Genomic DNA, 25,223 nt, shown 5'->3' with positions numbered 1-25,223 from the left:
TTAACATCTAGAGAGGAACTTCTGAGGAGGAGCCTTTTTGCTTCTCTGTGCATTTTACTAAGGACTCTTCTGATTTGCACTACCAGAGCTTTCGTAGTCCTTTGGCAGCAGCAGCCCAGCCTTATGGGGGCAGACTTTCAGCAGCTTACCTGTCACTTGGCTAACATGATCACTAGCCAGATCATGAACTCAGTTTCGCTATTAGCCTTTTAAATGTGCCCACAAGGTGTGTGTGGGGGGACCCCCCCCCAGCTTAAACATCTTCTGAAGTCACAGAGACTTTGAAGTAGGAGCAGAACCAGCTTTTCAAAACCTGAATCCCTCCCCACCAGTTCTCCTTTCTTATAGGATTAGGTCTGTTCCAGCTCAAACCAGGACAAAACTGCTAGAATTTATGGCCGGAGAACCTTTTTGTGAATAATATTTAATCCAGAAAGCTTCATCTTGCAGTATAAAACCCCACCAAGATATCTGTTTAGAAAGCTGCTATCCAGCTGTAGTCCATTTTCCTTATTTTCCGTAGCTCTCTTTCCTGGGATTTAGACAGTTTACATGGCAGCTCTCCTAATGATTCCACAGGACTTGGATCATCTTGTTCCATTTCAGCCACATCTCTTTCCTCCTCTGAATCATCCTCTGCTTGTTCATTTTCCATTTCCACTTCATCAGCAACAACTTCCTCAGCACTGTAGGGAGATGATGATTGGAACCAACCAGTGAAATTAACAAGTACCTTTACACACTGTAGCATCTCAGACTATAGGATGGAGCTAAGTAGTTATGCAAGTATCTAAATCAACATTACATTTTATTTGGTTTAATCTCAGGCTACTTACAACCAACTACACATCTCTTGCTAGCCTCATTACAAACTGAAAAAGAACCAAGAGAGTTTGGAGTTTTATTGTGGTTTTATTTTGTTTTTTATTACTTCCTTTGGTGTTTTGTTTTGTTTGTTTGTATTTGGGGTTGGGGTGGGAGGGGTTTGGGTGGCAGTTTGAGGCTAGTGCCTTTAAGAAAACCACAGAGTTAGAGATCTCCAGAAGCTAAAAAGGTCCAGGAGGTGTACCAGTAAGTATAATCTTTGTATTTCATACCCCTAAGTCCACCCTCCCTATAAAACTGGCTGCAAAATCAATTTTCTTCCCTTTTCCTTCCCTTTTTCCTCCTGGGAAGGACAAGCAGGTTCTTGTCTCTGTGGCAGGAGAGTAAGGCCTGGTCGACCTTGGCAATTTGGCCTGGAGCAGCTTAATTGGGGCCTGGAGTTGCCAAGCTGAATTTTGTGCTGTGTCACAAATGGAGTGGTATGGAGGGTAGAGAGGCCTGGTAGGGAGGGGGAGGTTTGTTTAATGAGCTTTCTTTGTATTTTATATGCTTTGCTATGTTTTGCACTATGCCAGTGAAGCATTGTAGTTGTGAAGAGCCTTTCCCTTTAAACTTTCCAATATTCTCCAACCCTGTGTGTGAGTGGTTTTTCTTTTGCCCCTTTTGGAAGAGGTAAAAGAGCAATCTGTCCTGCTCTAAAGTACAATGGTGTGGTTTGGTTTTTCATAGCGTAGGGAGGTGCTTAAAGTGGCTGCTCCCTTCTGCCTGCTGGAGTTTAATTTGTGCTGAAGTGGGAAACATGCTTCCAAAGAGTTCTATAGAACAGTTACCAGTAATTAATAGAATTAATTCAAATGTACATTGTACAGATGTTTTGGATCTCATTTAGAATGAGCTGCATGGCAGAACAGTGGCCTCCTAAAAATCATCTGGTCTACTACCTACCATTTATCATTCTCAAAATGGTCAAATGTGTGTAATACATTAGCATTATACTGCCAAGGAGAAGAAATGATGTAATAAGAGAATTCAGCTATAGGAATAATACATCTTTGACATCTAAGGGCTCCTGAAGAATGACACTTTAAAGGTTAATCACCAGTGTCAAAGTATGAGCTTTACACCTGCGAATATTTACACAAGCCCCTGACCTCCCAAGTTCCTCAGTACTAAAGCCACATGCAAGTGTCTATTCCTTGTATTACCTGGGTGCCAGTGTCTTGTTGAGGTGGCAAGAAGACTGTTACAGGTGTGATCCACTAGGAAAACCGGCCACCACAACTGCGGTTGTGGCAGGATGGACTGCACACACCACAACTGCTCTAACTGGTGTTACTTTCTAGGTAAACCACAGCAAATGGCATCCATCCTCTCACTGGTCTCAGGAGAGCAGCTGATTCATCTCTGGCTGAGCAGAGCTTCCTTAAACATTTTAAACAAGATTGGCCTCAGTGTAAGTGAGGAGATGTTAATCCTGCCACAAGACTACAACCCTAACCCTTCTCCTGCATTCATTTTCTAGCTGCATAGATCAGTCTCAGAGGAGCAAGCTAGAATCTGTTTTAAGTATCAAGCTACTCTTACTAAACTGGGATGAATGCATTATCAGAACAGCTTAGCTGTGCTCACACTATACTCTCATATTTTGTAGCTTCATTGGGAATGAAATTTGTGTTCTGAACACAAACTGTTAAGGTGAAACATGCTAACTTCTTGGCATGTCTAGAAACAGAAAGTAAGAATTCCACACAAAGTTATTACACTACCAAAATTGAGAATGTGACATTTATCCAAAATATCACTAGAAAAAATCCAATTAATTCCATGGAATAAAGTTCAATTCCTAAAGAACATTTGTGTACATAGGCAACATTTTGTGCATGAGGGCATCACACCAAACAGCAAGAGAAGAACCAACACACTAAACAAAAGAGCCAGTCCCCCTATATCCCAAAAACAGAGTTACTCTAAAAAAATCTTGCTGTCATAAACTTGGGTCAATAGAAGGAGTGTTGGAAATCTGCTTTTAAACAAAGTTACTTTGAATTATGTACATCTAACTAAAGAGAGGTCTGAATTTCTTCTTACCTTTTGTTCTCTTTGGAGATGAGCAACGAATTAATAAATATGGTGCAGAGGAAGGACGCAGATGGCAAAACATGGGCCGGAGTGTGCAAAAGCTGCAAAGAGAAACCAGAAGCCTCATGAAAGCTTTTTGTCTGTCATGGCTTTGTAATGAGTGTAATTACTCCGTACCTCTTTGACTGCAGGTGACTCTTGCTCATGCTGCTTCTGAACAACTCGTTTTCCAAGGTCTGTGTCCTCTTGTGACTGATGGTGCCTGTGCTTTCCCAACAGCAAGCTGAATGGGGTCACAGGAAGACTTTCTTCTACTGCCAGCTGGAAAAAAGTGAAAGTTTTCAGTACAACTGCAGCATCACAAACCTCCGTTCCATCTTCTTTTGAGTTACCAAAATTCAGACTCAATGCAGGTGACAAAAATTCTATGCTCAAATTGAACTTAGCTGAGCCACATGGCTCTTTGTACTCATGCTCTGACAGATGTACTGAGGGCATCCTACACACAGGTAGTAGGAACTTCCCAGGAGCTGGATTCAGGAGCACTGTTTTTCAGTTGCTTGATGTAGCAATTAACTCCCAAATATCGAAGTGGGTATGTGTGCCAGAGAAGCCAAGGATGGCTTTCAAATCCCACTATAAGATCATTTGTACCTCCAGCATTTATCTTCTGAATCATTTAATTACATAGACACATAAAATGGTTTGGATTGGAAGGGACTTTTAAGATCATCTAGTTCCATGGGCAGGGACACCTTCCACTAGCCCAGCTTGCTCAAGGCCTCATCCAGCCTGGCCTCCAACACCTCCAGCGAGGGGACATCCACAAGCTCCCTGGGTAACCTGTTCCACTGTCTCACCACCCTCACTCTATCACTACAAGCCCTTGTAAGAAGCCCCTTTCTGGCTTTCTTGTAGGCCCCCCACTTGGGTACTGGAAGGCTGCTCTAAGGTCTCCCTGGAGCCTTCTCTCCAGGCTAAACAATCCAATTCTCGCAGCCTGTCCCCACAGGGGAGGTTCTCCAGCCCTTTGATCATCTTTGTGGCCTCCTCTGGACCTGTTGTAGCACGTACTTCCACATCCATCTTGTGGTGGGTCCCCCAGAACTGGATGCAGTACTGCAGGTGGGGTCTCACAAGAGCAGAGGGGAGGGGCAGAATCCCCTCCCTGTCCTGATGGTTTACACCGCTTCAGCAGCTGTGTGCTGGGCTGCAAGTGGCCCAGCTTTTCATTGACTGCCACCCCCCAGTCCTTCTCCTCGAGACTGCTCGTGAACTGCTCCTCACCCAGCCTATATTTGTGCTTGGGATTGCCCTGACCCAGGTGTAGACACCTTGTACTAGGCCTTGCTGAACTGGAAATAAAACATGGAAACTTTCCTTCTAATGCCACGCTCCACAGAAACTGATTGTTTCTAAGCACATTCCCATTGGATTCTGTATTAGAAAGATACTAAATTCTACTTTGATCTATTTATCCAACAACCAAAATGAACCAAGTGCTACTGTTTTATCCTGCTCAGTGGGCCGGAAACACTTCTTCAGTGGGAATTTCAAAGATAAAGTTTCCCAGCCTAGCTCTCCACAGAAAAACACTCCGGAATGTAAGTGAAATTTGTCCTTACTGAGAAGTCCCAACTGACTGATGTGGTTCATCCTCATCAGAATGTGCGGCTCAGGCCACACTCGAGGTTCCAAGTGTTAAGAGAATCAAGAGAAGGAAAGAACTTATTCCAACATCAAGTGGTTTTGCTTCCTTTGTGTAACCTGAACCTTTTTAGCTATCATTTTTTTTTGTTCAGGGGAAATGAGAAAAAAAAGCAGAGGCTTATTGATACTTCTTGAAGGTTTTTACAGACAGCAATTCTGTCAAAAAAACCCCAAACCACTAAGCAAACAGAGATTACTGCCCCTGCAGCTAAGTGCCTGTGATTCCACCTAAGAATCTGTTTTTTCTGACAGAAAGTAAGCTGAACCTGGCAAACTGAACACCAGTAATTTTGAGCTGCTCTAAGAGGTACCTGTTTGCTTGACAGTGTGAGCCTTTCTTCCAGAGACTTTGTGCTAAGAGTTATCAGCTCCTGAAACACAGAACAATTTGCAGTTAGAGGATTTGGAACTGCTTTCCATATTGCCATATCTGGCCTAAAAAATGCTTTCAACTGGCCCCAAAGCTTTTGTCAGTCAAGACAAACATTTCTTTTCCTTTGTATTATAAAGGAAATAGGAACAGAGCTAGAGGCTCTACTTCTTTTGGGAAGACAAATAAAAAAACCACCCACCCACAAGTTAGAGGAAAACTGAGTATCACATGAAACATCTGGATAACCAGCAATAATACAGCTTCTAGGAGGCTGGCTAACTGAAACAGCTCAGGTCCTGATCCTAAATGATCTGCTTTCTTGTATGAATGAGACAGCAAAAACTACCAGCAGCAACAAACCAGTAAATAATCAACTTAGAACTTGAGCTGAGTATTAACAGTGGAAAGCTTTCCATACAGAACAATGTGTGGCTTACATTGCCTCAAAATCACAAAGAGAAATTCTTGCTCTCAACAGCAGAGCTCTGAATTAGTAACAGCCCACATTCAGGAAATTACTTTTTTTCCCCAGAAGCCACCTGCCAATCAGTGTTTCTTACTTGTGTCTCTGTAAGGAAAAAGAGCTGGGATCTTCTTAGCCAGAGGTATTTTTCTGAGCTGACCATTTCAGGTTCATCTCTTGGAACGAAGGCAGCGAGCTGGATCTTTAGTCTACAGAGGTTTCTCTGGATGTAGACTGGCTGTGTCTCATTTGGTTTAAACACAAACACTGCAAAACCAAGAATGACTCCTCTTGACATCACAAAATCCTTGCCTTCTAAGATAGCTGTCAAAGCCTAAGCTCAATAGTTGGACTCGAAGTTCTTCAAGGTCTTTGCCAGCCTGAATGAGTCTATCACAGGCAGTACAGGCTAGACAGGATTGTCTTTAAGCACTCATCTGCAGGAATGCTAACTGCAGATGCTTAGTACAAAGTACTAACCTTACTGCTTAGTACAAAGCACCTTTCACAGTATTGCAATGCAGAGAACATACTCCGAGATAAATGTTCCTGTAGAACAACAGCTCTAGGAAGAGTAATCTTCATTTATAAGCAAAACTCTAAAAAAGGAGCTCTACAATCCAGCCACAGTTTTGCATTTACAAGAGAGGGTCAAGAACATTCACAACCCTCAACCAGAGAGCATGGTTAATCCTGTACAAAAATTAACTGTTGGATGAAAAGATGGGGAGCCAGCATGCTCCTACAGCTACCTGAAAGGAGGCTGTAGTGAGGTGGGTGTTGGCCTCATCTCCCTACGAACAAGAGATAGGACAAGAAGAAATGGCCTCAAGTTGCACCACGGGAAGCTATTAGAAGGAGGATATTAGAAGAAATTTCTTCGCTGAAAGGTTTCTCAAACACTGCAACAGGCTCTACAGGTAGGTGGTTGACTCTCCATCCCTGGAGGTGTTTCAAAGAGGCAGAGATGTGGTGCTGAGGTTTAGCACCAGAATTGTTAAATAACAGTTGGACTCCATGACCTTAAAGGTCTTTTCCAAGCAAAACAATTCTGTGATTCTGTGATGTATTTGACTGTTGCTGTCAGACATGGCTCAATCTTCCACAGGTGCAAACAGGCTTGGGTCTGTCTTATGGCTTTCATGGGGCTGGATTCTAAGAAAACCTTTTCCAGAAATGATGCTTTCAGTTTTGAATTCCACTGGCTGTTACTTGTCAAAGAAACCTTTGTACTTACAGCTGGACTCCTCTGGAAGCCAGGAGACAGCAGCAATGTATTCTGAAAGGGGATCAGGTTGCAGAATTAAGACGTTGATGTGGGCACTCCATTCCACTGAAAAGCAAACACAACACCAGCCAGGAATGAAAAGGCAGCATTCAGTTTCGTCCCACCACTTCACCAAACAAAAGGTCAAACGGGAATGACACGTGGGGCCTCAACTCCTGGAAGAGGGACACAGCCTCACTTATACCCAGGTGAATAAAACTACACAAATACTATCAACTTCTAGCCAGAAGGAGGAAATTCTAGCCATGACTGAGTTGTCAATTATCCAGCTTGGAATTTGTTGTGCACGTGCACCCAAAGCACAGGCATGCAGCCCAGGAAGTACCTTAGCTGAAGTATGAAAATCATTACAGTTCAGCAGGACATTTGTAATGGGTCAGTCTGGAATCAAACCAGAATTACTTGAAGGTTTCATAGCAAATTCAAGTGTAAAATGTTACCACTGTACCACACATTGAAGGTGATCTTACATGCACAACTGAGCAGGTTCCAGCAACACAGAAAGCCACAATCAGTGCTACCAATAAGGTACTTGGAACAGGTTAGTCTCCCAAAGCACATGTTCCTACAGAAGTAAAAAGTCAAAGCATGTTAGTGACCTTCATCTTTGTCTCTCTATGCTGTAATCACAGTATCACAGCTCATTAGAGGTTGGAAGGGACTTCCAGAGATTGAGTCCAACCCCCCTGCCAAAGCAGGGTCACTGAGGGTGAGCAGGAATGCATCCAAGTGGGTTTTGAAAGTCTCCAGAGAAGGAGAGTCCACAACCCCCCTGGGCAGTTCCAGTGCTCCATCACCCTCACTGTAAGGAAGTTTCTCCTCATGTTGAGGTGAAATCTTCTATGTTCAAGCTTGAACCTGTTGTTCCTTGTCTTATCACTGTGAAACACTGAAAAGAGCCTGGCCCCCTCCACTTGACACCCACCCCTCAGATATTTAAAGACATTGATCAGATCCCCTCTTCCCAAGACTAAACATCCCCAGGGCTCTCAGTCTCTTTTTACAAGGGAGATGTTAAAGTCCCCTAATCATCCTCACGATGATTCACAAGGCAAAAACCATTCAGTTAAGGTTTAGTTCTGATATTTAAATCAGGAGAAGTTTGATTTTTTTTTTTTTTGCTTTCACCTCCAGTGGAACAAAATTTCACAAGCTACAACCAGACAGGTCTGGGAGATTTAAAGGAATGCATAAACCTACAAGAATTACATGTTCCTACAACACACTGATTTCAAGGAGTAATTCCAAGCTCTTAAAATTTACAGACCACAAGTAAGAGCAATTGTTTGCATTTGGACTGGAAAATAAATTCCCTATGTAAAGAATTCCTTCTATTGCTGTAGGCACCAAAAAAGTTATTTTCACAGTTGAAGAAAGTGATTTGTTTACACTGATTTTGATTTCCCATCCTTGTTTGAGAAGAATGAGACAGACTTTTGAATTCTAATGCTATAGAATGTTTTCAAAACAGCTACTAAGGGATGGAATCTCCTCATTAAAACACAGCCCTTTGAAACTATGTAATTAATAGTCATTTAAGAGTAATAATTATCCTGTTAATATAGCATATAGGATACAAAAGGAGCAGTTAGCTTTGGGAAAAGCCACCATATCAAGTTTTCTCCACAGACACAGCAAAGGTGGGAGACATGAAGGCACCACGATTCTCCTGCATGCCTTTTTGAATCTTGTTTCTAAATTTCTACTCTTAGAGGACCAGCATAAACAAAACTGACTCGGCCACACGCAAGAGAAAACTACAAACATAGAATCATAGAATCACAGAATTGTCAGGGTTGGAAGGGACCTCAAAGGTCATCTACTTCCACACCTCCTGCCACAGGCAGCGACACCTCACACTAGATCAGGTTGCTCAGAGCCCCATCCAGCCTGGCCTTAAAAACCTCCAGGGATGAGGCTTCCATCACCTCCCTGGGCAACCTGTTCCAGTGTCTCACCACCCTCATGGTGAAGAACTTCTTCCTAACATCCAATCTAAATCTACCCATTTCTATTTTTTTCCCATTCCCCCTAGTCCTATCACTACCTGACAGCCTAAAAAGTCCCTCACCAGCTTTCTTGTAGGCCCCCTTCAGATACTGGAAAGCTACAATAAGGTCTCCTTGGAGCCTTCTCCAGACTGAATAACCCCAACTCTGAGTCTGTCTCCATAGGAGAAGAGCTCCAGCCCTCTAATCATGCTTGTGGCCAAACACACACACAAAACCATGGAGGTGAGAAATCTCTCTCTCTTTCTGTGATTCTTTATGTCAGCCTTTAAATCACTGTTGACCATGCAATGTTTTCCATGGTCATGCATAGTAGGCATGCATCTACCAGGAGGCAGGTAGATGAAACCCTTCTAGCATTACTGCAGGAACGATTGTGAGAAGCAGTCAGAAAAACCTTAACCCTGAAAGAGAATGCTGCAGAAGGTTTGTAGCTCCTTCCTGCTTCAGCTATTTAAAGCAGATGAAGCAGCGAGCTCACCTACTGCCCTACTTTGTTCAAGAGTACCATAAGAAAAATTATACTTTACCTGGATCAGAAATTGCTGCCTATTTACACAGTCCAGGAAGCAAATTAAGTCCTGTTCTTTGAGTCTCTTATCTCCACGAAAGTCCTAGGGCCATTCCTCATTATCCTCACACAACACAACAGTATCTAGACCTGCAGGATCTTTTATCATGAATGGCTTAGGTTGGAAGGGATGTTCCCTTCCCCTGCCATGGGCAGGGATGCCTCTCAACTAGACTTGGTTTCCCAAGGCCTCATCCAGTCTCCAGGGAGGGGACATCCACAACCACTTTGGGCAACCTATTCCAGAGTCTCACCACTTCCTAAGATCCAGTCTAAACCTACTCTCCCTCAGCTTCAATCCATTCCCCTGGTCCTGTATTTAGACACCCTATTAAAAGTCCCTCTCCAGCCTTCCTTTAGGCTCCCTTCAGATATTGGAAGGACCCCCAGCACCCTCTCCATGACAGCACACGATGGAGCATGCTGGGCCTGCCTGCCAGGCAAACACAGGTTTAAAAAAGGACCAGTATCTGCTTTTTCTAATACAAGTAAGACAGATATTTGTGTGCATGCCTATGTGAATAAAGGACAAACTTCTTATATTTATACTTTTTCACTATCTGGACTCATCCCTAGATTAAAGGGGAAAAACAGACCCTGCTGTATGCCCAGTGGTACACATCTGAGTGTGGGAGGTACACCAGTCTGAGAGCAAGTAAGATGGAACTGCAAGCTTGATATTCTTAAGAACCACCTAAAAGCCATTCTGAAATCTTTTCTATGAACTTACAGCTATGAAAGTCCACATTTATATGAAGATATACAAGGGCTTGGACTACTGTGAACTGGTGCTTTCTGTCCTGAGAAGTCAAGACATAAAAACCAGATGAAAAATATACCTGATTTTTCCAGGTGGATAGCAAAAGGTACACTTAAGATCCCAAGTAACTGAATCCCAGACGGTGACAGTTTCTTCAAAGCTAACAGCGAGCAAAGAGCCATCTTCTGAGAAACAGCAGTTGGTAGCTTGGTAGTTGTGGTAGCTGCCCACAAAGTCACAGCTCCAGCTCACTCTCTGCTGTGCTGCATTGAATAAAGAAGCTGGTTAATTCCAGTCTATAAGCAAAGAAAGAAGAATTCCAAGTATTAAGATTGCAAAATGGGCTCAGGAGCAAGACCCTTTTGTTGCAGAAGGCTTACATTTTTGAAAGGTACACAACCTGTCCTGTTCTAGTACAAGCAAACATCCAGCAGGTTTTATATCTGTCCTCAGTTTTGCATTTGAGCAGTGAATGCTGAGACAGACACAGTACAACATTCATGTTTACTTTGCCATCTACACTAACTGTGCCCTCCAGCAGGCAGGTGTTAGATAAAACAGGTACTGAAGGAGATTCAGCACTTGGTGTGCAGAAGCAGACTGCTCTTCTAGAACTGTAGCAATAACATGAGCAATACTAAACATCTGAAAAGAGGTTGCATTTCAGTCCAAAGCAGCTCAAGAGTAATTTACAAGAACTTTTGAGGATCACAGTGACCCCCTCAGCCTGCTTCCTTTCCTTGTTAACCTGCCAGAGCATTCAGCTGAGAGATCTTCCCCACAAAATAAACGTAAGCAAAGTGATGTGCTTACCAGAGAACATAACATTTCCCAGCATAAATAAATTTATACAGCATGCTTTTGAAACATATGAGTGAGGAAAGACAGGAAAAGAAGTTTTTCCCAGTGCTAAGATACCCTTTATAGAAGGAGACAAGTTGATGATTAAAAGACCTGCCTGTAAAAAACACCCTAGAAACATTTCACTACTTTCAACTGCATGGCACCATCTAGAGGCACAGTCTAGATCTGCTCCATATACAAACATGCCTGAGGGTGTTCTACTCAGCAACTACTTAACTTATTAATCTTAGACTGAGAGAATTGTTTCAGTTGGAAAAGCCCTCTAAGATCATTGACTCCAACCTTCAACCTAACACCACCGTGGCCATTAAATCATGTCCTGAAGTGCCATGCCCATGTTTCTTGAACCCCGTAAGGGATGGTGATTCCACCACCTTCCTGGGTAACCCAGCTCCCAGTTTCTACCTCAGCTGAGGTGCTGCACCATGCAGCCCTCTATTCTCACTACAATCATCCTCTGAGTGTTTGCAGACACTAAGGGTGGATCTTGCTGTCTGTCCAGAAAGGAGAAGCTGTTCCTGTAGGTCTGTGGAGGTACAAGAGCTGTGCTGTTTTGGAGAAGGAAATCCAACAGGCCAGAAGCTGGGAGAAGTATGGGAGGAGCCAGAAATGATCATACAATAATAAGGCTGCTTAATTTTTCCACTTAAAAATTTACCTACAGTGCTGAAAACAAAACGGCTGGCACGAAGGAAGATGACCCCATCAAACTCTGGCCTCTTGTCACTATCAATAAATCATAGAATCATAAAATTATTAGGGTTGGAAGGGACCTCAAGGATCATCTAGTTCCAACCCCCTTGCCATGGGCAGAGACACCTCTCACTAGATCTATCTCTTGTGTTGCCAATAGGTCTAGAGGTTCCTATTTGCTCTTGTCCAACCAGCATCTCTTTTTTCCATCTTTCTTGTCCCTTCTAAGGCTCTGTGGCATAGTACTTGCATGGAGATGTATTTTCACTATGATTGTCAGCTGGCAAATATCTGAAACCTTGTCTTCACTGGTAGTTGCTAACTTCTAAGTTTAAGGGGCACTAATCTTTGCTGCACAAAAGCTGCAGCATGCTCAGTCTTTCTACCTGAGCATTCCTACTCTGCTCCCATTGGGTGAATACACCACAGGGGTCAGCACTTTTGTACTTTTTACACACACACCATGCAAAACATCTGTCTGGTCACTGAAAAAACTAACCAGTCAAAAAATGACACACAACCCCCCCTGAGGTGGTCAGGAAGCAGATATAAAACTATGAGGGTGATTAAGGGACTTGAGCATCTCTCCTAAGAAGAAAGAACAAGAGAACTGATACAGCTTAGTCTGGAGAAGAGAAGGCTGTGAGGGGATCTTATTAATGTCTACAAGGACCGTAGGGGTGGGTGTCAGGAGGAAGAGGACAGGCTCTGTTTCAGTGGTACCTGGTAATAGGACAAGGAATAACGGATATAAGCTAGAACACAGGAAGCTCCACCAACTTCTTTACAGTGAGGGTGATGGAGCACTGGAACAGGATGCCCAGAGAGGTTGTGGAGTCTCCTTCTCTGGAGAATTTCAAAGCAAACTTGGAGGTGTTCCTGTGTGACCTGCCCTAGATGATCCTGCTGTGGCAGAGGGGTTGGATCCAATGATCTCTGGAGGTCCCTTTCAACTCCTAATACTCTGTGAAAACTATCTTGTGGAAGGAAATAAAAGGAAACAGACCCCCACTGGATTTCATCCTCAGCCCACACTGTTGTCAAAGTATGTGCTCATAAAGTTAAGATACAAGTTAGACTTAGAATCATTTATAAACAAAAAAGAGAAGAGAAAAAAACTTCTTTGAGAGATTACTGAGGGAGTTGCTATTAATCAAGCTATATGGATAAATCCTAGTAAAGGAACACAAGCCTTTGATTTCGCCAGTAAAAGGAGTAGAGGAGGAGCAAACGGCTTGGAAAGATTCAGTTTGGTAAAGTTAAGTTTGCCAAACAGAAATCTCAGTAGTTCAAAAGTACTTCTGTTCTCTCCTGCCCATGAAAGCACAGAGCAAACTGGAAGCAGTTCATCAAGACCACTGCTGTGGCTGTTTGGGAACATGGAAAGGTAAAACACCCACCCAGAGGGAGAAAGTCAGCTCACTTCAGGAAAAGGAAATTAAGAAGCAGGAAATCTTTCCTGTGTCATATCCAAAGGCTTGCAGTTTAATGCACATCCTTCAGATGTTCTGTCTGAAACAAGTGGATGTTGGCATTTGGAGAGGTGAAATGAGGCTACTTTAGTTGGAAGTGGATCCTAAATACCTATTTTAGCATGTTCAGATATCTAGCAGGAAGGAAGGATGTTCAAAATGTGATCTCTGATGTGGTGGAGCTGCAGAATAGCAAAGTATTATTATTTTACACTAAGTCAGTTAAACCAGAACACCACATTTCTGCATCCTGCTCCCTTGAGCAAAAGTCTCAAAGAAGACGACTACCCAGAGGAGTAACAAAAATCCATTTTTTCAGCATGCAAAAATCATTACCACAACCAATCCTTGAAACAATCATCACAGGCTGCCTTTCCCTCCTGCAGTTCTCAGCAAGGTCTTTGCTATTTCAAGAACCTCCATTATCAACCCATAACACAGCAAAATTAGGCAAGAACTCCATCACAGAGGGTGCTCAGGAGAACACAACACTCCATGCAACAGCAGAAACAGATAAATGTGTGGGACCGGAGGGCCTAGTTCTGAAAAGTTGAAGTTAGAACGAGAAGTTCTATAGTGTGTTACATAGTGGCAGGAAGAGCAAGTTCAGTTTGGACCATACTTACCTTCTGGGTCAGTGTCTTCCACCATGAGCCAGACTTTAAACACACGGTCTTTGCCAGTTGTTACCAGTATCAGAGAGTCATCTTCCAATTCTTCCACCTCACGGAAGCACATGTCTGTTATGTGGTCCTCATGGGGTGTATTTATTCGAGTATTCAGCTTAAAGCTACAGGAAAAGAAAGCAGAAGCTTGTCACTTCGTTTCATTTGCAACTTGGGCAAGATTTCAGTTTAGGAAGATTCTGGAAGGGGCAGGGAAAAAAGAGGAATCAAAGCAAGCATCGATTTTAAATCTTCAGTCTGAACTCTGGGCAGCCTTTCCAGTACTTAGAAAAATCAGTCACAGAGTCACTACACAGATCTCAGAATTGTCAGGGTCAGAAGGGACCTTGAAGATCATCCAGTTCCAAACCACCCACCATGGCTAGGGACACCTCACACCAGATCAGATGGCTCAGGGCCACATCCAGCCTGGCCTTAAAAACCTCCAGGGATGGGGCCTCCATCACCTCTCTAGGCGTGTTCCAACGTCTCACCACCCTCATGGTGAAAGATCAGCTTTATTTTCCTTTGGTTCTTCTTTAAGAAAGGAATAATTTGTATTCAAAGTATGGTGGGGTTTTATTTAGTAGATAGGAAAAAATCAGGGAAAGTGTCTGAACCAGCTGCATAAGTTAGCTAAAGAAAAATAAATTTAAAAACTCAGTAATAAAGCCATAATCAGCCTAGGAGGAGTAATAATTAACGATGGATTAGACAGAGGTGGGAAAACTAAACAACCCGTAGAATCATTCCATTAAGTCCAGGATTTTTAATACCAAAGAAATGGGGCTTTAAGTGCCTGGTTAAAACAGCTCAGCTCATTACTTTAAGTAAATTAGTTCCAGAAAAAGCATTTCCTTCAGCTCTCTGAGTTGTTTGAGCTGCATGCAGCACACAAAAACTCTCCCTAAGGTGTTCCCCAGAATGTTATTAGCTGACCTGGAAAAACTCTGCATGAGAAAGCCTGGGTGTGACACTTAGTCACAAAATGCATCAGGTTGGAAGGGACCCTCAAAGGTAACCTTGTCCAACCCCCTCTTCAGTAACCAAGGATATCCCCAGCTAGATCAGGTTGCTCAGGACCCCATCAAGTCTGACCTTAAATGTCCCCAGGGATGGGGCCTCAACCACATCCCTGGGCAACATGTTCCAGTGTTTCACCACTCTCATTGGAAACAACTTCCTCCTAATGTCCAACCTAAATCTCCCCCTGCAGTGTCAAACCATTGCCTCTCATTGTATCACCACAGGCCCTTCTAAATAGTCCCTCCCCAGTCTTCCTGTAAGGACCTTCAGGTACTGGAAGGCTACTATAAGGTTTTCCCAGAGCCTTCTCTTCTCTAGGCTGAACAAACCCAATTCTTTCAGCCTGTCCCCACAGGAGAGGTGTTCCAGCCCTCTGATCATCTTTGTGGTGACCTCTGGACCCAATCCAGCTTTTGACACCTGGAAGGCCAGCTCTGTCATGGTTACCTTTGCGTTTCTTCATTAAAGAACCACAGCTTCAACTGTAACTCGGGGTCAGTCACTTCTTCTCTCTCTTCCACTGTTGCTAACCACCTGCCCTGTGCACCAAATGCAACTTTAACCAAGTCAGCTTGGTGTAAACCTGCTTGATGAATGTATTCGCGTTGCACGATATCCAACTGCAAAACAACAAGGCCAACATCAAGTGTCCAAATTCAAGTGCAGATCGAGAGGTATCATTAATAAAACCACACAAAAAGATGTTCTGAAAGTGGTCATTAGAGCTGACTGGGCTTCAGCACACCAAAAATGCAGGGGCAACACAATGAGGTGAAGTGTAGGAAAGAAAACGAAGATAAAAGCTATCTTAGAGGGATTTTGCTTACAAATTTTGGACATTTAAGGGGAATAGCACACTGTGTCAAAGCATTTCCTCAACTATCACCAGTTAGCTGTGCTGAGCAAATCAAGCAAGTTTATGATAAAGCTGAAAACATCTGAGCTTGGAATCTACTCCTGGAGTGAAGCCGTTGGCTTTCTCCCTCTTTGCCATATTAAGCCTGTCATGGTTTGAGGCTGGACCTTTCTGGTCCTCCTGGACATCCTCAACACTGTGGTTCTTAAAAGCATCCAGCCTCAAACCATAACAGCCCCCACATAAATTCTGATGCATAACTTCCTGGAACAGGTTGCCCAGTTGAGGCCCCATCCCTAGAGATACTCACAGTGAAGCTCAACAGGGCTCTGGGCAGCCTGATCCAGTCGAGGATGCCCCTGCTGACTGCAGAGGGGTGTGGGACTAGATGACCTCTGGAGATCCCTTCCAACCCAGACCATTCTATGATTGAATAAGTGAAAGATTTAGGATAAGCCCAACCAACTTACACTAAAGAGCTGTTGGTCAGTTTGGAGACAGTAGAACTGCAAGTGGCCAGGCTCTCCGTTCAGGACCAAAGCTTTGGTTCTGGGATCAACCACTAGACCAGTCTTGATATTTGGACCTGGAGAGACAAATCAGATGAAAATGTTCCGCGAAGGGAAGTGACACATTCTGCCCTGTAAGTGGAAGATCAATTTTATTGCACTTACTTTTGATTAGACCTTGAATGCTTTTGGAGAATCTGAGGTTGCTGTCGATTAGTGTAATTCCTGAAAGGAAAAGCAGATAAAGTCTTGCAAAAAGGCTTCTGCAGCACAGCCACATCTGATGACAGGAAAGGGACCTCATCCAACTGTATTTCACCCCATAAATCTATCTTGTCATAATGCAGGACACCTCTTCATCAAAGTAGAAAGCCAGGTGACACCAGTCACCAGGCAGCTTCATAGAACTCATGAAAGAAAAGATCCCCTCAAGCATCAGTTCTTTCAGATCAGTATTATGTTTTTACATAGCATCTGGGTAACTAATCTAACAGCAGCAAAGCAAAGCTCCTGCAAAGCAGCTCTGCATTCCATGCTGCATTAAGTGATACTTAACAATATCTTTTGACTTACTGTTGTCTGTGTGCAAAGTGCAACACTGTGAACCATCAGCTGCCATGGAGATGTGCTCAATAGGAGATCCCAGCCGAGGAAGGAAATCCTTCTGGCGGTCTGATTCGTTGGGCCACACCACCAGAACAGCTTCAATGCCACCACTCAGCAAGTAGGTCCCTTTTCCAGTAAGAAAAATGCAGTTAAAGGTTTCGCTTACAGTGACAAACAGGTCTCACAAAAATCCCTTAAACTGTCAGATCCGAAGCAATGGCTCCTCAGATCGAGTCTGGGCAACACACATAGCTATGTTTCTTATCATCTCATGTTAAATTGCTAGAGGAACTTGGATTAAGCAACAAGAATTTGTGCCTACAGGAGAATTTAAACAGTGCTTTGGGAGTAGTAGGGTCTGTTCCTTTCTGAATCAGCCAAGGATCTGTAATAGAATCACAGAATCCCAGCATCGTGAGGGTTGGCAGGGACCTCTGGAGATCATCTAGCCTAACCCCACTGCTGAAGTGTCTGAGTGTCTGAGTATCTTTGCAACATCTTCCTGCTCAGTGCTTCTCAGCAGCCCTACTTTTCGAGCAAGAATAATACGACAAAGAACTTTTAGCCCTTAAAACCAATTCTACAAAAATGCTTTTTAATGCAAATGTCATTTGAGACTCCCTTTCCTATCCTATCATCTGAAATTAATTGAAGCTAATATTATACAAAGTCCTGGCAAGGTGAGTGTTGGAAGGGACCTCTGGAAATCATTCAGTCCAACGCTCTGCTAAAGCTGGGACACCCACAGCAGGTTGTCCAGTATCACACTATCCAGGAGCATTTGAAATCTCCCCAGAGAAGGAGACTCCACAACCTCTCTGGGAAGCCCACTTCAGGTCTCCAACACCCTCACAGCAAAGAAGTGTTTCCTCATGTTCAGGTGGAACTTCCTGTGTTCTGGTCTGTGCCTTTTGGTCCTTGTCCTATCACTGAGCACCACTGAAAAGACTCTGGCCTCATCCTCTTGACTTCCACCCTTATAAATATTGATCAGCACTGAGAAGGTCTCCTCTCAGGATGCTCTTCTCCAAGCTAAACAGCTCCAGATGTCTCAGCCTCTCATCACAGAGATGCTCCAGGCCTCACATGACCTTTATAGTCTCCACTGGACTCTCTCCGGTAGCTCCCTGCCTCTCTTAATTGGGGAAACCAGAACTGGACCTAGTACTCCACATGTGGCCTCACAAGGGCAGAGTAGAAGTGAAGGAGAACCACCCTTGACCTGCTGGTCACACTCTTCTTCATGAACCTCAGGAGACCATTGACCTTCTTGGCCACAAGAGCACGTTGCTGGCTCACGGTGACCTACTTGTCCCCCAAGACTCTCAGGTCCTTCTCTGCAGAACATAGCTGAACATTCTCCTTCTATCAAGAGTACGTTGTAATGAGAAATACTCTAAGGAAAACAGTCCAGATCACACAATTCAGATGAGTGTTAACGGATTTTTTGCTACTAGGTTTGAGCTTCGACAGGACTAGCTTGTTCTATTCGAATGCAAACAAGGCTCTAGCCAGAACAGTGGGTGGGAGTGAAAGTGGGGGAGAAGAGGTGGGCTTAGATTTTACATTCTGCCACAGAAGGTAGATACTCAGCATCAGGAATGCCCGTCAAAATACCCAACTCCTATTTTTATTTCACATCCTTCCTGGACACACTGAAAATCATAAAATTAATTTGTTAGCAAGTGAAAATAATTTTAACTTGTATTCTTTTTTCCCTCCCTGCTGCAACTTTGACATTGAGAGTCTATTTTTCCATTTGTTTGGGGTTTTGTTTGTTTTTTTTTTTTCTCTTGTTTTGGGGGCTTTTTAGTTTGTCTTTTTAATTTTTCTGTCATTGTTTTGTTTGGGGTTTTTTTGTTGGGTTTGGATTGTTTGGTGTGGTTTTTTGGCTGGTGGGGTTTTTACAGTTTGCTTGCTGTTTTGGGACTTTTTTTGTGTGTTGGGTTTTTTTGGTCTGTTTGCTGTTTTGGGGTGGGGTTTGTGTGTTGAGGTGTGGTTTTTTTTGTCTGTTTGCTGTTTTGGGGTGGTTTTTGTTTGGTTTTGTTACTCACCCTCCACAGAATAAGCTAGATCCCTGACAGTATCATGATGCCAGTGCAGCGTGGAATATGTGTACTCTTTCTTGTGGTGGAAATTTCTCCTATGTGGGGAAGAACAGAGCAGTTCCATGAGCACAACAGATCAAATGAAAGGAAATACTCAACCAAGTACACCATCTTCTCCTCTAACACCTAGACTAGTTTCTTTTATGCCACAGTAATGCAAAAGTGTCCCAATTTGAGCTCAGTGCCTTTAAAAAGGAACCATAAAGCAGACCTCCAGAAGGGACAGAGTGTCCAGAAGGTATACCAGAATGTGTAATCTTTGTAGTTCCTTCCATAAATCCTGAATGTCTATAAATCTGACTGCAAAGTTATTGTCTTTCTTCCCTTTCTCCTCCCTGGATGGAGTGAGCTACCTTATCTGGTTTGAAGGGAGAACAGTTCCAGTCTTATCTGTGGCCTTCAAGGCCTGATAATTTTTACTGTGCAATCTTGGCCTATTTAGGTCTAATGCCAGGGACTAAAGGGAGGTTGTTTCAGGCCTGGCCAGCCTGAATTCAGCCTAGCAACAATGGGGAAGAAAAAGTGTATGTTAAGCCCCAGGTGGAGAGAAAAGGAGTACTGGGGGTTTGGTCTGATTTGATGGAGGTTTTGCATGAAGGTTTTTTGCTTAATGAGCTTCTATGCTAAACCCAAATCATGTTTTCCTTTGTATTTTATATGCTTTGCTATGCTCACCACTACGTAACTGCAGCGCTGCAGCTGGCTAATAGCCTTTCCATTTAAACTTTCCATCGCTCCCCATTCACTCCAATTGTGTGACCATTATTCTTTTGCCCCTTCTTTGTGCAACAGAGCAGTCTGTCTGCTCGTTAAACCACGACGAAAGGGAGGGAAGGGTCCACATCAGCAGGGTTTTGGCACCTTCCTGATGTACACTGTGCATCTTGGACATGGTTAGAGCCATTGATGGGGTGCCCAGGTGAACCAAGACATGCGTACCAGATTCGAATCTTGCCATTACTGTGGCCAGTTGCGATGCAGTCCTCCGTAGGATGGCAGGCTACACAGGAGAATTGATTGCTTCCTTCAATCACCTTGGATGGGCGCAGAGAAAACCTTCAAGAGTTCAGAAAATCACTTCTGATTATGTGCCTCCTTTGGCTTTTCTTAATTAAAGCTTCAAAAGGATCACCCAGCACACATAAATGTCGTTCTGACTAGCAAAAATTAAACATCCCCCAATTGCTAGTTCTATTTACTCTCCAGAGAATAGTGACAGATCCATTTTTCTCTTCATTAGTTCTTGGCCTCTAATCAAGCAGAAAGGTTTTTTCCCTTCTCTCTCTCTCTCTCCCCTCCCACTGCCCCTGTTTTGGTACTGACTACATTAGGTCCCTTGTTTCATTCCAGCACCAGCCTAAGTATTTACCTGCAAAAAATACATGCCTGAGCTGAGGAAGATAAGCTACTGCGGTCACTGCAGCACCTCACTGTCTGCCTCTACAGGAAGCTGCTTATTGACTGGTAGAGTGAGTCCAGAGGAGGGCCACAAGGATGATCCAAGGGCTGAACACCTCTGCTGTGAGGATAGGCTGAGGAAGCTGGGGTTGTTCAGCCTGAAGAGAAAGTGACTCTGGGAGAACCTTAGAGCTGCCTTCCAGTACTTGACGCGAGACTACAGGAAAGATGGAGAGGGACTTTTCATAAGGGTGTCTAGTGACAGGACAAGGGAGAACGGTTTGAAGCTGAGGGAAAGTAGGTTTAGACTGGATTTTAGGACGAAGTTCTTCAGTAGGAGAGTGGTGAGACTCCGGAATAGGTTGCAGAGAAGCATTGTGGATGTCCCCTCCCTGGTGGTGTTTTAAAGCCATATTGGTTGAGGCCTTGAGCAATCAAGTCTAGCTGTGAGGCATCACTGCCCATGACAGCGGGGATGGAGTAGATGATCTCTGAGGTCCCTTCCAACCTGAGCCATTCTGATGACTACATTCCCTCCAGCATAAAACCAAATGGTTGCTGACAAACACAAGATGATCTGTGCACACATCACCAGTAAGGATTGGACTGAATCAATACCTGACATTTTCAGTCTTACCTTTGTGCCAGCTTCTTTCTAAAGAAGTAAATGTTGAGATCGGATTGCTTCACTGATACCACATATTCACCCTGTCATGGCAAAACAACAACAGAGGATATACAGATTGTCTTATTCCACATAAATAAAGATCATGTTTCACTACAAAGTACTTAAAAGTTGGCGGTAACATATGGTAGGAAAATATTTAACGTCAGCTTATCAGTAGTGGAGGTTCTTCATAAAGAAAGCAGAGGTCTTCCACACAGTCACTCAGCTTCAGTTTTGTTTCAGTGCTGCTGTGCTTGTGCAAAAGCATAAAGAGCACAGAGAGGACAAAACCCAACCCACCCACCAGAAATAAAAGCCCCCAGAGGTGAGTGTACTTCTCTTCCAAATGCGATGCACTTTGGGGACGAGTCCACACCACTCAAGATCACCGACAGTTCCTTGGCTTCCACAACTTGCCCTGCTGCTTTTGTCAGCTTGACTGAGATCAGCTGGAATGGACCTAACAAAAAAAAAAAAAAAAAAAATACATCAATTATCTGTTGTCAAAAGGCTTTTTCTGAACACGTTTATGTAATGCCCTTTACAAGGAGGATCTATGTGGAGACTGAAGGGATTCTGCCTTGGGGATTCTGCCTTCAAACTAAAAAGTGTAAAACTTCAGACTTGTAAGTTAGCAACTTCTAGTGTTTTTCTAAGTGTGAGAAAGTTTGTAAAAGCTTTCAAAAAACCAATTGTTTCAGGTATTTTGACTCAAACTGGAAGATTGGATAGTGGATACCAGTGGAACTATAGGCAGAAACCAAGCAAAGCTATGTATTTGCTCTTGCTCTGAAGTGACCTTTGTTACAATATACTAAGACTAAAGCCAAGCTGTATTTCTATTTATTTCAGGCAAAAGCTAGGAAAAAAATCCCTAAGCTTGTTGTTAACCAGGACAAGTCTAGTTCTGTTAGTAGTGCTTCAAGTGAAAGAGTAGTCTTGAGTACCCTTCTGTTATGGTAAGCACTGCTTGAAGGTTTATTGGATTGCCTTGCTGCAGAGCAGTGTAGGGGAAAGGGACCTGGGGATCCTGGCTGACAGAAGGATGACCACAAGCCAGCAATGTGCCCTTGTGGACAAGGAGGCCAATGGCATCCTGGGGTGGATTAGAAGGGCTGTGGTTAGTAGGTTGAGAGAGGTTCTCCTCCCCCTCTACTCTGCGCTGCTCAGGCCACATCTGGAATATTGTGTTCAGCTCTGGGCCCCTCAATTTAAGAAGGACCTCAGGGAACTGCTTGGAAGAGTCCAGCACAGGGCCACAAAGGTGATGAAGCGAGTGGAACATATACCTGATGAGGTATATATGCTCCCTGGGGGAGCTGGGGCTCTTTAGCTTGGAGGAGAGATTGAGGGGTGATCTCATTCATGTTTATAAAGATGTGAAGGGTGAGTGTCAGGAGAATGAGAAGGATTTAGCTCACATACTGTACCTCTGTTACCATTCTTGGCAGCCACAACAAACACTGAGTCCTCAAAAGCAGGAGGTGCATAGAGTGCCACAAGTACGGATCCTACAGTGAAAGTCTGATGAAAAACAGATAAGGAACTCAATAATCATTACGCTTGTGAATATGGTTCTCACCAGTGAAAAATGCTGGCTTTAAAGACACTTGGATGTGCTAATTAAGATTCTCCATTCTAAGACAAATAAAAAGACTTTTCCTCTAACACAAATGTTAAAACAGTACTGATAAAATATGAGATACTAGATTTACTGAAAAAAAAATGAAGGTATCTTACCCTCAATGCAAAGCAGAAGACTACAAGAAAGTGCTTCCATTTAGCAGAAAATGGAAACAATAGGGCAGTTAGCAGCCCATGTTTTAAGCCATCATAGCAATTCCTATTCACAGAACAGAACGTTTTAGGTTGGAAGGGACCTTTAAAGGTCATCTAGTCCAACCTCCCCACAATGACATCTTCAACTAGAGCAGGTTGCTCAGAGCCCTAAACAGCCTCACCTTGAATAGGTTCAGGGATGAGGCATCTACCACCTCTCTGAGCAACCTGGGCCACCTTCAGTGTAAAAAATGTCATCTTTGCATCCAGTCTACATCTCCCCTTTTAGTTTCAAACCATCACCCCTTATCCTGTCACTACAGGCCCTGCTAAAAAGCCTGTCCCCAGCGTTCTGTTCTGCCCTTCAAGCACCGAACCGCCCCAAGGTCCCTTCAGAGCCTTCTCTTCTCCAGGTGAACAACCCCAACTCTCAGCCTATCCTCACAGCACAAAGGTTCCAGCCCTTGAATCATTTTTGTGGCCTCCTCTGGACCCTTTCCAACTCTCTCTTGTGTTGAGAACTCCAGAGCTGGACACAGTACTCCAGGAGAGGTCTCACTAGAGCAGAGGGGTAAAATCCCCTCCCTCAGTCTGCTGCCCACACTGCTGAGGATTCAACCTAGGGCAAGTTTGGCTTTCTGGACTGTGAGTGCACATTGGTGGCTCATGTCCAGCTTTTCACCAACCAAATGACATGCCTGTTGGCACAGTCACAAACTACAGCACACTTCCCAAGAGACTCTGAACTGCAGCAAGTAGCAAAGTTGGTATATCATTACCTACCCCATCTTTCCCCCCCCCCCAACAAATCCTGACTTTCAGCACTGACACACACACATCAACTACCACATTCTATTCCTGCCACAAACAGATGGTTTTGAGGCTGTGTTAATGACAGAACACCACCATCTCAGACTGATTTGTGCCCATTTGTAGCAACAGCTGCAGAAATCCTTATCCTGACTCTCAAGAATAACTTTACCACGTGCTCAACATAAAGAAAACCACATACTTTAATGGCAATCCCATCCATGAAGTCCCACAGCTTAATAGTGCCATCAAGAGAAGAAGAATAGAGCTGAGGAAAAAAAAAATTAAATAGGTAAGTTAAAGTAATATATCAAAGCCAGCTGTTACACCAAATCATAGCTTAAAAGTGGAAGGATTGATCAATGGAACTGCAATTCTGAGTGGCTGAATTATTGCCCTCAAAGTGCAATAGAAATACAATACTGTTATTTTAATCTGAAGTACACACTGCCATGGAGTGTGAACAAAAGAACAGGTACCTGTGTTTCATCACTTGAGACTAACAGAAGATACAGAGATTTCCAGTCTGTGAATACTACCATTTGCACCAGATTTTGCAGGGAACATTCAGATGCAGTCCAGCTGGGTGAATAATGCTTATTTATATACAGATACAAAAAACACCCAAACCCCAAAAATGAGCAAACAGAGCGAAAGCAATGATGAGAGAAGACAGAGAGCTGGCCAAATTCAAGGGATTTAGTAAAATCTGCATCATACCAGCAGATAGAGAGTGTCAAACAACCACAGTAAACACTGATTTTTGCAAATGTTTTCCCCATTTCAGTCATTAAAAAAAAGGAAGATTTTCTAATATATCCATTCTATTGTCATTCCATTCATGATGTTTCACATTTTCAATTGTGGAAAACAAATATAATATTCACCTAGATTTCACAGATTCACAGGGTCATTCAGGTTGGAAAATACCTCTAAGCTCATAGAGTCCTACTGTTAACCCAACATCACCAGGTGACCACTAAACCACATCCCTCAGCACATCTACACTTTTCTTGAGCGCTTCCAAGAATGGCAATTCCACCCCATTCCTGGGCAGCCTGTCTCCGGGTTCGATGATCCTTTTAGTGAATATTTTTCCCCTGCTATCCCACCTGAACCTCCCCTGGTGCAACTTGAGACGGTTTGTCATACCTGGGAAAAATATATTACCTATACCAATGCTACAAGCGCTTCCAGCTCGTTCTCAAATGCCGGCCAACCCTCAAACACTCGCGACAGCCCCCGCAGAATCACGTAAACTCGACACAGGGGGAAGAAGCCCCCCTAGAATCCCCCACAGCCCAACCTTCCCCTTCCAAACCTGCATGTGGTTGTGGGGGTTGAGCTGGATGCCCGTCACCCGGTCGGCGTGGCCCCCTATTAACCGCAGCGTCTCCTCGGTGGCCACACTGTAGACCTTCACGAAATCGCCAGAGGCGCAGAGCAGGTACCTGAAGGAGGAGGACGACAACAGTTACTCGCCGCCCGCAGGGGAATGAATCCAAGCACCCCCGGGGCGCGGCAGGCCAGCCGCCAGCCACCCCCGCTGCAGAGCTCAGAAACCCCCCTCCCAAGGGCAGAAAGACCGAGCCTCAGTGCCACTTGCTTGGAATCGGCGGAGAAGACGGCCCTGGCCCCGTGGTGGTTGCCGCCGCCACATCGCACCACGCGCAGCTTTGCCGGCGCCACCAT

The 25,223-nt window shown here is 43.9% G+C and overlaps 1 protein-coding gene across 1 annotated transcript; it reads right to left on the bottom strand.

Moving 5' to 3' along the window:
- Window positions 1–475: 475 nt before the first annotated feature.
- On the bottom strand, window positions 476–25,223 carry WDR75 (WD repeat domain 75). The gene is made up of 21 exons (XM_054380992.1): window positions 25,138–25,223; window positions 24,853–24,982; window positions 23,734–23,799; window positions 22,373–22,466; window positions 21,278–21,402; window positions 20,913–20,983; window positions 19,817–19,933; window positions 18,824–18,912; window positions 16,737–16,895; window positions 16,329–16,388; window positions 16,125–16,240; window positions 15,246–15,418; window positions 13,734–13,897; window positions 10,158–10,341; window positions 7,209–7,303; window positions 6,688–6,783; window positions 5,548–5,717; window positions 4,926–4,985; window positions 3,082–3,225; window positions 2,914–3,005; window positions 476–686 (listed from the first exon to the last, which is right to left on the bottom strand). The coding sequence occupies exons 1-21, from the start codon at window positions 25,221–25,223 to the stop codon at window positions 476–478; spliced, it is 2,502 nt and encodes an 833-aa protein (XP_054236967.1).

This window comes from Indicator indicator, chromosome 5 (assembly GCF_027791375.1).
Source record: "Indicator indicator isolate 239-I01 chromosome 5, UM_Iind_1.1, whole genome shotgun sequence".
In the NCBI taxonomy this organism is placed as follows: Eukaryota; Metazoa; Chordata; class Aves; order Piciformes; family Indicatoridae; genus Indicator; species Indicator indicator.
The sequence above is the reverse complement of the archived record's forward strand: the minus strand, read 5'-3'. Positions and strand labels throughout refer to the sequence as shown.

Bases quoted from the DNA above. Each gene is read 5' to 3' on its own strand.
- WDR75 (XM_054380992.1), bottom strand. From the start codon at position 25,223: ATGGTGGCGCCGGCAAAGCTGCGCGTGGTGCGATGTGGCGGCGGCAAC. The intron at 16,896-18,823 runs GTGAGTAACAAA...TTACTGGAAAAG, and splicing joins TCTAGCTTATTCTGTGGAGG to GGACCTACTTGCTGAGTGGT. The intron at 3,226-4,925 runs GTACCTCTTAGA...ACTTTTTTCCAG, and splicing joins TCACACTGTCAAGCAAACAG to CTGGCAGTAGAAGAAAGTCT.